The sequence below is a fragment of the Cnephaeus nilssonii genome, assembly GCF_951640355.1.
Source record: "Cnephaeus nilssonii genome assembly, chromosome: 23".
NCBI classification, from domain to species: Eukaryota; Metazoa; Chordata; class Mammalia; order Chiroptera; family Vespertilionidae; genus Cnephaeus; species Cnephaeus nilssonii.
In genome coordinates this window covers 12,017,014-12,031,150 of record NC_137094.1, presented here as the reverse complement: position 1 = coordinate 12,031,150, position 14,137 = coordinate 12,017,014, and the positions used below count along the sequence as shown (strand labels likewise).

The following is a 14,137-nucleotide window of genomic DNA, read 5'->3' as shown; positions in this document are numbered from 1 at the left end:
GAGCCAGGATCCCTCTAGGAGATCAGAGAGTCCCAGGTCAGTAGGGACTCCTTCTCTAGAAGAAGTTATCCTTAATTTAGACTCCCAAGTTGCACACAGATAAAAATCAGGCAAACGAGAGTTCATCAGCAAGAACCAGCAAATAAAAAAAGAAATAAGCCACAGTAAATGAGAATCAGTAGACACAAACAATAGAGCTAAATCCCCATGGACTTAAAATAATAAAATTTCCAGACACAGACTGTAAATAACTATACATTAAATGTTTAAGAAAATGCCAGATTGACTTGAGAAACAAACCTTTAGAACTTTTAGAAATAAAAAACAGAATTAATATAATTTTAAAATTCCACAGATGGGTAAAGAGAAGAGTGGAGCATGCTGGCTTTTCAGGGAACTGCCCAAGAACTGGTTTCTGTCCAGCTGTGTTCCGGGTGCTGGTGGGAATCAGCAAATAAACGATGCCTTGGGGCCGCTGAGAACAAAAAGAGCGGCTCATTGTGCTGCTAGCAGCTTCAGAAGAACCACAGTACAGCAGGCAGACAGCAGAGGGAGCAAGAGATATGGGCTCCTAAGAAAATGAACCTGGCAAATCCCTCTACTCAGGAATCCATGCACACAAGTTGAGAAGACATGTCTACAGAAAAGGTTTGAGAGCCCTGAGTATCCCCACCTGCACCGAATGCTGAAGATCTTTCCATGTATCAAGCCAGTCTGAAAAGACTGGTAGAGGTAGCCAATTTTTTTAAATGCATGAATACCAACACAACGTTACAAGGATACAAAGAAACAGGGCAAAATGGCCCCATAGAAGGAAGAAATTAAATCTCTATAAGCCAATCCTAAACAAACACAGGTATGTGTATTACCTGACAGAGAATTCCAAAAAACTGACATAAAGATGCTCAATTAGCTCATGTAAATAATGCATGACCAAAATGAGAATTTCAACAAAGAAACAGGAAATTTGAAAAAAGAATCCAACAGAAATTTGGGAGCTGAAGAATGCAATAACTCAACTGAAAACAACATTAGGAGGGTTCAACCAGAGACTTAACCAAGCAGGAAAAAAGTCAGCAAACTTGAAGACAGGTTGTTTGAAATTATCCAGTCAGAGGAGCAAAATGAAAAAATAATTAAAAAAGAGTGAAGAAAGTCTAAGGGACTTCTGGGATACCAACCAGTGGACACATACACATTATGGGAGTCCCAGAAGGAGAAGAGAGAAAGGACAAAGAGCTTATTTAAAGAAATAAAATGGCTGAAAGTTCTCAAATATGAGAAAAGAAATGGACATCCAGATTCAAGAAATCCAAAAAAACTTAAATAGGATGAGCTCAAAGATAAAATTTTGAAAGCAACAGGAAAAAAACTTGTCACAAATGAAAACATAATATCAAAAAGGTTATGGATGTAGCAAAAGCAGTAAGAGGGAACTTTATAGCAACAAAGCCCTACTTTTTTTTAAAAAAAGATCTTAAATAACTAACTCTATATACCTCAATGAACTAGAAAAATAAGAAAAACCTAATCCCAAAGCTAGCAAAATGAAGGAAATTATTATAAAGATTTTAACAAAAATAAATGATAGAGAATAGAAAAACAATATAAAAAGCCAACTAAGGTTTGTTTGTTTTTAAAGATCAACAAATAACAAATTTTTAGCTAGACTAACTAGAGAGAAGACTCAAGTAAAATCAGAAATGAAAGAGGAGACATTACAACTGATGCCACAGAAATAACAAGGATGATAAGAGACAACTATGAATAATTATATGCCAATAAACTTAGAAGAAAAGGAGAAATTCCTGCAAACATACAATCTACCAAGACTGACTCATGAAGAAAATCTGAAAATATCTGTAACTAATAAGGAGATTGAGTCAGTAATCAAAAACCTTCCAACAAAGGAAAGCCCAGTACCAAACATTTAAAGAATCCTTCTCAAACTCTTCCAAAAATTGAAGACCAGGGTACGCTTCCTAACGCATTGTATGAGGCCAGCATTAATCTTAACACCAAAGCCCAAAAAAGACACTGCAAGAAAACTATGAGCCAATAACCATGATGAATATAGATGTAAAATTCTAAACAAAATATTAGCAAACCAAATTTAACAGCATAATAAATATCAACTGGGATTTATCTTGAAGATATAAAGACAGTTCAACATACCATAATCAATGTGTTACACATCATATTAGCAGAACAAGGTAAAATTCACATGATCGTCTCTATTGGTGCAGAAAAGGTATTTCACACATACCTTTCCATGATAAAAATTCTCAACTCCCTGAGACAAGAATTATATCAACAATAAAAGTCATATATGAAAAGCCCACAGCTAATATATCAATGGTGAAAAAGTGAAAGGTTTTCCTCTCAGATCAGGAACAAGGCAAGGAGGCCCATTTATAATCAACACAGTACTGAAAGTCCTAGCTGGAGTAGCTTGGCAAGAAAAAGAAAAAAGGAAATTAAAAGAACAATCTCATTTACAATAGCATCAAAAAACAATAAAATACTTAGAAATAAACTTTAAGAAGGAGAAAGACTTGTACACAAAGAACTACAAAATGTTGCTAAAAGAAATTAAAGATACACATAAATGGAAAGACACCCTGCATTCATGGATTGAAGATTTATTATTGATAAAATGTCCATTATACCCAAAGAGATCTACAGAATCAATATGATCTCTATCAAAACCCCAATAGCATTGTTTTATAGAAACAGAAAAAACAATCCTAAAATTCATACAGAACCACGAAGACCCTGAATAACTGAAACCATCTTGAGAAAAAAACAAAAAAGCTGTGGGCCTTACAATTTATAACTTCAAAACATATCACAAAACTACAGTAATCTAAATAGTATGGTACTGACATAAAGACAGACACATAGCCCAAGGAAACAGAACCGAGAGCCCAGAAATAAACCTATGAACATACAGTCAAATGATCATTTACACAAGAATACACAAGGGGGAAAGGATCGCCTTTTCAACAAATGGTGCTGGGAAAATGGAATAGCCACAAATTGGGCCTTTCGCTTAGACACAAAAATCGATTTAAAATGGATTAAAGACTTAGGTGTAATACCTGAAACTATAAAACTCCAAGAAGAAAACATAGGGGGGAAACTTTAGTATGTTGTTCTTGGAAATGATTTCATGGATATGACACCGAACGCACAGGCAGGCAACCAAGGCAAAAATAGACAGGTGGCACTACCTCAAACGAAAAAGCTTCTGTACAGTAAAGGAAATAATCAATAGAGTGAAAAGACAACCTGTAGAATGAAAGAAAATATTTGCAAACCACTTATATATGAAACAGGGTTAATATCGAAAATATATAAGGAACTTCTAGAATTCAATATAAAAAAAACACCAGATTTTTAAAAAATGAACGAAGAGCTTGAATAGATGTTTCTCTAAAGAGGATGTAAAAATGGCCTATAGATATATGAAAAGATGCTTAAGGTCACTATCAGAGAACTGCAAATCAAAACCACAATGAGATAGCACCTCACACCTGTTAGGATGGCCATTATAAAAAAAAAACACACACAAAAAAAAACAGACAATAACAAGTGTTGGTGAGGATGTGGAGAAAGTGGAACCTTATGCCCTGTTAGTAGGAATGGAAAATGGTGCAGCCACTATGGAAAACAGTATGAAGTTCCTCAAAAAAATTAAAAATAGAGCCAGCAATCCCACTGCTAGATACTTATTCAAAAGAACAGAAGTCAGGATCTGGAAGACATATCTGCACTCATGTGTTCATTGCAGCATTATTCATAATAGATTAGCCCAAATGTCCACCAACAGACTAATGGGTAAAGAAAATGTTACATACACCCAATGGAAGTTTTTCCACCATAAAAAGGAAGGATTTCTGTTACATGCTAAGTGAAATTAGGCAGTCACTGAATGATCAATACTGCATGATTCCCCTTCAATGAGGTATCTAAAGTCATCAAATGTATAGAAGCAGAAAGAACTGTGGTGGCCAGGGGCTGGGGAGAGAGGAAAATGGGAGTTGTTGTTCAATGGGTATAAAGCCTCAGTCATGCCAGATGGAAAGTCTTAGAGAGCTCCTGTACAACATTGTGCCTGTGCTGGAGTTAACAACACTGTAACACACACTTAGAAATGTGTTAAGAAGGTAGATCTCGGGTTATCTGTGTTTTACCATGCTAACAAATTCAACAGTGATTTAAATACAGCCGACAGTCAGTTAACCAAAGATATTACATACAGTAACTATACTGTAGATTTTACTATAGATTGTAATAAAGACATAGTAACATAGGGGAAGAAGTGAATGAGAGTTTAAGATACATATAGGCTCCCTGGCCAGTTTGCTAAGTGGTTAGAGCATTGGCTCAAGGACTGAAGGGTCTAGGGCAGTAGTCGGCAAACCGCGGCTCGCGAGCCACATGCGGCTCTTTGGCCCCTTGAGTTCGGCTCTTCCACAAAATACCACGGCCTGGGCGAGTCTATTTTGAAGAAGTGGCATTAGAAGAAGTTTAAGTTTAAAAAATTTGGCTCTCAAAAGAAATTTCAATCGTTGTACTGTTGATATTTGGCTCTGTTGACTAATGAGTTTGCCAACCACTGGTCTAGGGGAACATATCTGGGTTGCAGGTTTGATGCCTGGTCGGGACCCTGCAGGAGGCAACCTGTCAACATGACTCTCTCACATCAATGTTTCTCTCTCTCTCTCTCTCTCTCTCTCTCTCTCACACACACACACACACACACACACACACACACACCAGAAATGCTAGATGGAACAGAAGGGTAAGGCAATATTCAAAGATAATGGTTGCTGCATTTCCAAAATTAATGAAAGATATAAATCCACAGAGTTTAGGTCTAAACAAATCGCACAAACTGCTGTGCGGGAAGGCAAGGAACTCACGGGAAAAGTGAATGAGAAGTTAAGGCACGTGGAGGAGTTAAGGTCTAACATAATCTAATCAGAACCCCCAAAGCCAGGAACTGATATATTTTGATGACAAATGAAAAAATTCAAAGGGGAACGTTATGGCACTGATCTTGTGTGTGTTACTCCCAGTCACTGTGCTGGGCGTTGGCAAGTACAGAATTAAGGAGACCAAGTAAACCCACAGTTAGAATGCAGCGTGGCAGGTACTGTGACACGTGAGGGTGCTAAGCAATCCCGGGGGAAGTGGTTAGCAACAGTGATTCCCAGGGACAAACTCCTGATGGCCACCTTAGTTCAGCCAATACTTGTTACGGTCAGTGAATTTCAGATCTATAAACAGAATCACCATCCAGAGTTGTGTTATTCAGAGTTTCAAAGCCCATTTTAAAATTACCAAAGTCCATTTTAAAATATTCCCAAAAGGAGTCAAATAAGTTTCTTCATACTGTTCAAATTTCCCCACGGAAAGCTAGTCTGGACATTTGGTATCCATAAAAATTAGCATAAGAAGAATTTTTCCAAAAACACACAAAAAATTTTTTCTTGCTTAATTTAAAAGTAATGGCATAAAAGTAATGGCAATATATTATCTATATCCATGCTGGGATTATCCAAGTCATCCAACAGAAGAAAAGAAATATTTCAAATACCTGTTCTTTTTCTGGACTTACTCTTTACAACCTAAAATCAAACCCATTTTGCATAAATTAATGATATTATCTGCAACATGATACTACCTATGACACTATAAAGTGCTTATTCCACTCAAGTGAATCATTGGTGTGCTGTTAGATTTAGCCACGTGAGACCTGTTAACGCACATACGAATCCTTCACCTAACAAAATACTTCTGAAAAAGTGCCCACAGATTGTTGCCAAAGAAAACCAATTCTTTCTCACTCTAAACAGCAGTAGTCTATAGAAGCTCAGTGCTATACTATTCCTCTTTCGAATTTAAAAATTCATCCTCAATATATATTAGTGACATGGGTAGATATTACATACACCCAAGGACACAACATCCAAATACATTTATGTATGGCTAAATAAGTTTTTATATAAACTGCAAATGATTTCAATAAAATGCCAAGATGGTTCTTTAAATGACTGCATTTGCTTATTTTACTTCCCGGCAGTAATGAAATGATTTTAGCTATGCCCTTAATATTCCAAAAGACTGAGAAGCCTTTGTTGTCATATGAATGTAAATTTTCACAACCAATTTTTAAAAGATGTCATTTTAACTGGAAACACCACAAATGTGTATTTTGACTGCCACACTGGCATTAATCTATTAGTGATCAAACAGGTTTGTGAGTTCACTGATGAGAGGGAAGTTAAGAATGGATAATGACATTTACTACCAACCAGAGAATAATGAGGGACACCAATTGGTGATTTAAAATATTTTTTTGTTGATTTCAGAAAGGAAGAGAGAGGGACAGAGAGATAGAAACATCAGTGATGAGAGAGAATCATTGATCGGCTGCCTTCTGCACACCCCCTACTGGGGATCAAGCCCACAACCGAGGCATGTGCCCAGACCAGGGAATCCAACTGTGACCTCCTGGCTCATAGGTTGATGCTCAACCATTGAGCCACAATGGCCAGGACCAATTGGTGATTTAAATAACCTTCATTGGTGGTCCCTTTGATAAACACCTATAGCACTTAAACACCAATTTAGCCCTATTTACACAATGGTTTCCATTGTATAGTTTGGAATATTTGCCTTTTCTGTAAGTTCCTTGAGGGGAGAGGTCTTGTCTTAAATACTACTACTATATCTCCCAGCTCAGAACCAAAGCTGAGTGTATACTTATTGATAAAGTTAGCGGCAGTAAAATAAAACATATGTTCCATGGCAATTAGGAGGCAATCGGGATGTGGGTAAAGTAAGCTAATTGTAGGTACAGTTATGTACAACACAATGACAGCAAGGGACAAGACCATAACAGTGACTTTGAAATAACATGTTCCGAAACAGAGCAAATGAGTTTATGCAGCATAATCATTTTCTGAAGGGACCACAAAATTTATCGCATGATTATTGCTTAGCTTAAAAATGCTTTTTTGGGGTCTTACACGTGACGATGCATTCATATTTCTATAACGCTATCTCATGTCTGTATAAACTACCTCATTCATATAAGTATGGAAAGAGCTGTATGTACTATTCAAAATCCAGAAGGAAATAAAGCCAATGTATTATCCCACCCTTCTGAGGTTAATGAACACACACAGTGTTTTGCTAATTAAAACAAAGGTCTTACTTTTCATGCACACCGAAATGACACACAGAATTAACAGGAATCTTTTTAGTTAGAAAAATTCGGCACCAACATGGCTTTAAAATCAACTTCTATCAAAATTTTGGTCTTTTCCCCTGACCTTCTTCAATCTCTCAATCAAAATTATATATCATGTTTTTATAGCGACAATTACGATGCAAATTATGTGATCCTTTATGATAGCAGCAGACTTTACCATTGTAAAGGCACCACACCACAGAGGACAAAAGCACACTGCAACACTCTCCTAGCTCTGCTAACAAGACTGTTCCTAGAATTTCTTCTCCCTTCACATAATCACATGAAGTCTCTGTGGTCCCCTACGCTCCAAGATCAAATAATCTGACCACACCTCCCTCCAACACTTCAGAGGTGAGTCTGTATCTCTTCTGTCTCCTTCTTTTGTCTAAGAACGTGCAGGCACTTAATTTATCTGACCCACCCTTTGAAGGCATGGGTATACCAAGAGCTGGAGAGTCCCTGAGTTAACTAGACAACGAGAGATCTGGTCGGCCCCCTAAAACTCGCTACCCCTTTAAGCTCTTTTAAAAAAGTCAGAAAATCAGCATAGGCCCTGTTTACAGGCCAGGAGAGTTGTTTCGTTGTTGCTGCTGCTGCTGTTGTTGTTTTAAGTCTTTCCCACAAAAGAACTCACGTACACTCACAAAACAACTGTACTTTTCAGAAGGTGGAAATACAAACTGATCTTGTTTGTCCCTTTGGTTTTCAGGAGTTGAAACACAAACGACATCTGCATCTAGAAAAAAACTCCTGAGGGCAAGTTGATCAAAGACGCAGAAAATCCTGCCTTCAAAGAAATGCACCTTGTGACGCCCCACGAAGGAGGGGAAATATTTAAAGTAAAACCTTCCCTGCTTTATCACAGCAGACTTGAGGAAGAGAAGAATAGGCGCTTGGTTTCCTGTGGCTTTTCAACATTGTGCTGTGACCCCAGGGCCACAGAAGCCGTGGGTGCGATTCTTCCACTCATCACTGCCCAGGAGTAGCATAAGCTCTGCAAACTCTGTGCACAAACGCACACCCCTCTCCACTACCATCCTCGCCCTCCACCTCGACCCCAGCGTGACCACGATGCTACAAAAAGCAAAGTCATGGGGCAATGCAGGGGGTGGTGTGGGGGCGGGGGCAAAGGGAGGGGGAATGTGTGCAAAGGACTGAAAGACCCAGAAAAGCAAGGGTGGAGAAATAGTCCGCGGGCGGGTCTGTGACCCAGAGCCAGCCCTGGGGTGGGGATGCAGACGCCCCGGGCGCGGAAAAGCCACCGGGATGCCCACTCTGCCTTGCCCTGCCTCTGCCCTCCATCACCCCCTTGCTCTCCGGCAGGGCCACCTCCGGGCAGGGAGCGCCTCTCACAGTCCCCCATCCTCACGCCGGAGGGTCAGGGTGCAGCCTGGGGCTGAGCCGGGGGTGAGGTCTGGGGGCGCCGAGCGCAGACCCTGCGGCGCGGGGGCGATGGGGGACTCGGCGGCCCGGGTGGAGGGTGAGCGCGGGTCGCAGGGGGGTCTGGCCGCGCGGCTGCGGGGCGGCTTGGGCTACTCACGTTCTCCGTGTCCCGCTCGTTCACCGTGGGCAATGGCGTCCGGGCCGACATTTTGTGCGGGCGGCGGGATCGGGCCGGGGTCCCTCGGGCCGGGCTGAGTGCGGGCTCCGGGGGCGCAGGAAGCGGGCGCAGGCGCGGGCCGAGGCCGGGCGCAGCGCTCCCGCAGGCCGCGGGCGGTGCAACCAGCGGCCCGGCGCGGAGCGGGGAAGAGGCCGCGCGGGGAGGGGAGAGGAGGGGGCGCTGCCCGCGGCGGCGCCGGGGACGCGGGCGCCGGGGAGGGAGGGCTCCGGGCGGGCGGGTGCGGCGCCGCGGGCAGAGGCGCCGGGGGCGGCGTCCGGGCCCCGCTAGGCTCCCGGGGCCATGGCCGAAGGTGAACTCGCGCCTCCGATCGCGGCCCGGCAAGCGCGGCCCCGACAGCGCCCCGCGCCCCGCCCGGGAGAGCGGCGCCCGCGGGCCGTGCCGCAGCCACGCGCGGGGCCGTCCCGGCTGGGTCCGCGCTCAGCGCCGCTGCCGAGCCGGGAGGAGGCGGGCGCGGCACGCAGCACCCAGGCCACTTGGCGGCGGCCAGTGGGTGGGCGGGCGCCAGCCGCGGGGCCTCTCCATTCATTCCCTCATTAGGGATGCGGGGCCGCCTCCTCCCTCCCGCGCTCGCTCGCTCGAGCGCCGTCCCCGTTTATTTTGGTCCCGCGCACCACCCGCCGCGTACGGTGGTCTCAGAGCCTCGGTGCCTTTTCTTTTTCTCTGCGTTTGGGTTTTGCCGGAGGGAGGAGGGAGGACGCTGGTCCCTTTTTTGTCCGTTTCGTTGGGGAAGAATTAGATGCTTCTGACCCTGGCCCTGCACCCCGACCTGCACCCTCGGGACGTCTCCCCTTCTCAAATCCTCCTTTGCCCCTGATGTCAACCTTCCCCAATCATTGCCCTCCCGAGCCTTCTCTCAGCCCCCTCTGCAGGAAGCCTGTGGGGTCAGGGTCACCCTAATAGTTGGGCACAGGGCACAAAAGCCCTTAGAGGCGCCAGCAGGGGCTCAGGCCAGGCAGCTCGCCCAGGTGACCCCACGGCGCGGCCTCCTGAGGAATGGGGACAGTGGAAGAGGTCACCGGTGCCCACCGCAGCACCCCCAGAGTGGGTGCCCCCAGGACTCACAAAGCTTACATGGGCTGGTCGTCACCTCCTGGGACACCAGGAAGTGTCACTGGGGCCAGTTGGTTGGACGGAGGAGAGCAGCCTCTGATTTGGGCCCTGTCCTACCTTCTCCAGGTGGCTTCCCCCTTCTTCCCGCCCACCTGCCACTTCCCACATTCCTATCTAAGAGGCCCGGCAGCCGTCTAGAAAGCAATTCTGCGGCTTTCTGTCTTACTTGAGAGCTTACATTTTGCACACTCTGCCCCATCCTTCCAATATTTCTTGTTCACTTCCTTTCCTGGGTGGGCGGGTAGATAAAAGGAGCAATAGAAGGGGATAGATCCCATTTTTAAGCCACTTCATAAGCTTCCAATGAGACTCTCAAGATGGGCAATTCCGCCTCTCTCCTGAAGTCCACCCATTTGGGAGGGGAAAAAAGAACCCTGCACCAGATGGTTTTTATCCCGACTTGTTAAAGGTAGCTTCTGAAAAGTTAACACTTGACCCTTACAACATGTTCCAAAAGACCTAAAAATAGCAAATACAGAGATCCAGCATATAGTCCCTTCTGGAACACCCTCTATGTAAGTATTTCTTCAGCACTGTATCTTGTAAACACCTCCCAGTTTCACAAAGCAAATAAAAATCACAAGATCCCTTTGATGTTGATCGCTACTCCTCAAACCCACTTCAGGCTGTGGGACTGCAAGGCTGTAAACTGGATTATGGTGACCACCTGGGCACGCCAGGCTTTCCCAGTTCCTCTGCGGACACCCTGAATCACCAAGAGCACTGAGGTCGCCAGGGCAGAGCTTGTACTTTTCTGATTAACGAGAGTCCCGCTGCCTATAGGGGCTGCTCACAGTGTCAGCAGCACAGCGACCTCCGCAGCCACCCCAGATCACCCTGTTACAACCGGGGAATAAACAAGGACCCGTGAAAGGGTGTTCAAGCCCTTGGGAATGTGATCATTCCTTCCGCTGACAGCTTCGGTTTTGCTTGTCAATGCCCACTCGCATATTATCCTATGTCTTTCCCCTTGGATTGACCCAGGCAAGCATCTTTATTTTTACAAAAGTCCATTGAGTTGACTTAGTCAAGATCACAGATGTACCTGGCTCGTCGTGTACACAAGATAACTGTGATGTGTGGTGTTGTTCACCCTGTAAGGTTCATTATACCTGTAATGCATAAAGGCTAATTAGAGACAGAGCTCCAAGGAGAGGCCAGGATTCCCGTACAGTGGCTCCCATGACTTTAAAGTGTGCACTAAAAGTCATGGGCAACCTGGCTGGTGTGGCTCAGTGGTTGAGCATCGACCCATGAACCAGGTCATGGTTCAATTCCCGGTCAAAGGCACATGCCCAGGTTGCGGGCTTGATCCCCAGTGTGGGGCATGCAAGAGGCAGCCGATCAATGATTCTCTCTCCTCACTGATGTTTCTCTCTCCTTCTCTCTCCCTTCCTCTCTGAAATCAAGAAAAATATATTTTTTAACAAGTCATGGACAAACCCCTTAGCTTTATGTGCTACACTGTGTTCACATATTGAACCTGAACTGAAAATCACATAACAACAGTCAGGGATACTTATTTTTTAAATCAACCTATAAGGGGAAAAAAAGGTTTTATAACAGCAGAGCTACATTCAAAGGGAGTCTTCATTGGATGGGTAACTCAACTCCATAATTCTGGTTAACAAAACAGACGAGAAACAGCTTTATTAAAAAATGGCGTTCAGATAATTCATGCCTGCCATTGTGGGCTTGTTACATAAGGAACATTCTCTCTGCACAGGTTAGAAAAGGGCACTGTGTTCTTGAAAAGGCGTGTGTGCCCCTGCGTGAGCTCTCCGCCCCGCGAGATGGCAGGAGGCAGTGTTGTGACTGAGTCAGAGCTGTGTGGCCATCGCCCTTACTTAATAACGAGCACGCTCAGAAGCAAAGTTCTCTTATGTCACTACATACAGCTTCTTGTGCCTGTGACTATGAGAAATGACAACAGGAGTATTTTAAGGTTTGAGTCATTTTCTTTAGGCGCATGAGCCAAATGTGGCTTGTTGAATTTAGAGGTTTCGAACCTAAGGTGTTGGGGTAATAAAGGTTTCGGGGGAGGAGAGGGAATTGAAATACTGAGAAAGCAAAAGAAAAATAAGATCTGTGGGTGCTAAACCCACACGGAAAATGCTGGAAGAGCGTTGCTTCCCAGCAGCTGTATGAAGCAGAATCCTCTGGCGCTACTGTCCTGTATAGGACTACTTGTGGCTACTGAGTGCATGACATGTCACTGAGGAACCAAATTTTTAATGTGGTTTTGTTATAAACAATTTACAAGCTGATCTTTTATTCAGTTATTGGAAATATTTAACATATGTTAGAAAAACTCAGATCCATGAATCTAACTTCTTAACTCTAAGTATTCTGAAATCTCAATGCAGATCAAGTATTTCTGATGAAAATGATTCATCTGAATTGAGATATGTTTGCCAAAATAAAATGCAAACCAGAATTTTAATGACTGGGTAGGAAAAGAGTGCAAGATAGCTCTTTAATATTATATTGATTATATATTGAAATGCTAATATTTTGATATGTGGGGTTACATGAAATATACTATTAATTTCAAGTGTTTCTTTTTACTTTTTCAAATTGGATACTGAAAGATATGAAATTACATATGTGACTTAAATCCTGTCTCTGTTGGGCAGTACTTCTCTATAAGGTAAAAACTGAGAATAAAGAAGTGCTAAAAAAAATCAAAGGCCTTGATTAGAAGCTATTAATAAATCATTCTTTGACTCAACAAACACCACTCGGACACATGGCACGCACTGTACTGTTCAAAGGGAATGTTCTTCACCTAATAGTTCCAGCAGTTAGCATTCTAATATTCTTTTTACAGCGCTAAGTGGAAAACATGGCTGATTCATACAAATGAGTGTTCACAGATGGCACTCATTTGTAAACAAAGACTTCCTCAAACGTGACAGATTCAGCAGAGTTCATACTCAACTCGGGTTTTAAATGTATCAAATGCCTGATAGTCTTGGCCAGTGGGTCACTATTTATTGAGGGCATACTCTGGAGGATACAAGACAATTTGCAATCGTCCATATAACCCACAGCAGAAAGCCACAAGCTGGGCAATTCTGCACGGTAACCAAGAGTTGTCCCAGCTAAAGAGGAACATGGTGAATGTCCTTCAGGGAAAGAACAATCAGTTCTTTTCATAAAATAAAGTGGGTCCCTATGCTCTCCTGTCCTTCACAAGGTCAGTTTTTTGCATGGCAACAGTCACCACTGAAAATGTGCAGCCACCGAAATGGAAAAGCTGTGTTTTAGGTTGAAAACTGTGTGAGGCTGCTGCCTTGTGCATTGTGCATGTGGCCGTGGAAGAAGGCCTGAGAGGTCCTTGTGATCATGCCCTACACGTGTCTTCATAGCTGTCAGTGTCAGCCCAAGAGTCGGCTCACTGGCTTGTCCAGGTTGCCCCCGTCCCCCCACACCTCACAGCACAATCTATGTCCAGGTAATACTTAGTCTCCTTCCACTCCCCACAGGCGCCCTAGACTCTGCAAGGCCGTGCTGTTGGAATTCCCCAAACACACTGTTCTGCTGACTCCTCTGCACCTTTGAGTCACCTCTTTTCTCTTCCTGGAATGTCCTCCCTCCTTTCCGTCTGATGGACTCTGAGTTGGTCTTTAAAAACCTTTTCTTGGAAGGCTTCCCCGACACCCCTGCTTCTCCCGACACCCACAGAGTTCATCCATCACTCTCTCACCACCTCCGCACCCTGGACATTCTTGGGCTGCTGCTCTCCTCGCACTGTGTGCCTGGCTGGTCGCCCACCCGACTGGGACTGCGACCTGGGTCAAGGGAATGTCTTCTTGAACTCTTTTTGCCCAAGACCAAGCTCAGTGCCTAGAAATTGGTAGCTATCCAGTTTCCTAAATGACCATGACTGACCCATCCCATGTTGTAAACTTTCCTGTACCTCCATATTCTTTTGAATTCCTAAGAAGCATCACATAGGAGTGGAAAATAGTATAGGGGAATCATTAAAGTTTGCAAGAAGGGACTGTAGAAGCAGATAAGATTTCACATAGTATACAAACTATTTTCCCAATAAATATTATTGATTGGGTGGCAACGTGACTCTTTTCTATCCCCTATCGAGTAGTAGCTTAACACAGTGTTGTTAATTTTACTAC

General features: G+C 43.7%; 1 protein-coding gene and 1 long non-coding RNA gene across 6 annotated transcripts in view; one reads left to right on the top strand and one right to left on the bottom strand.

Moving 5' to 3' along the window:
* The window catches only part of MARK1 (microtubule affinity regulating kinase 1), a 126,354-nt gene that overhangs the window by 45,850 nt on the left and 66,367 nt on the right, over positions 1–14,137 (bottom strand). For 2 of the 5 annotated variants that reach the window (XM_079763702.1, XM_079763705.1), the window contains exon 1: positions 8,808–10,061. The exons of 2 other annotated variants lie outside the window; for them this stretch is intronic. In XM_079763702.1, the coding sequence (XP_079619828.1) occupies positions 8,808–8,858 (51 nt within the window). In that variant the 5' untranslated portion in view covers positions 8,859–10,061. Of the gene's footprint in view, positions 1–8,807; positions 10,084–14,137 lie in introns of those variants that run through there. One more of the 5 variants, XM_079763706.1, reaches the window with a different exon arrangement.
* Positions 1–14,137, top strand: part of LOC307094675 — a 532,375-nt gene that overhangs the window by 472,065 nt on the left and 46,173 nt on the right. The gene's annotated exons all lie outside the window — the stretch shown is intronic.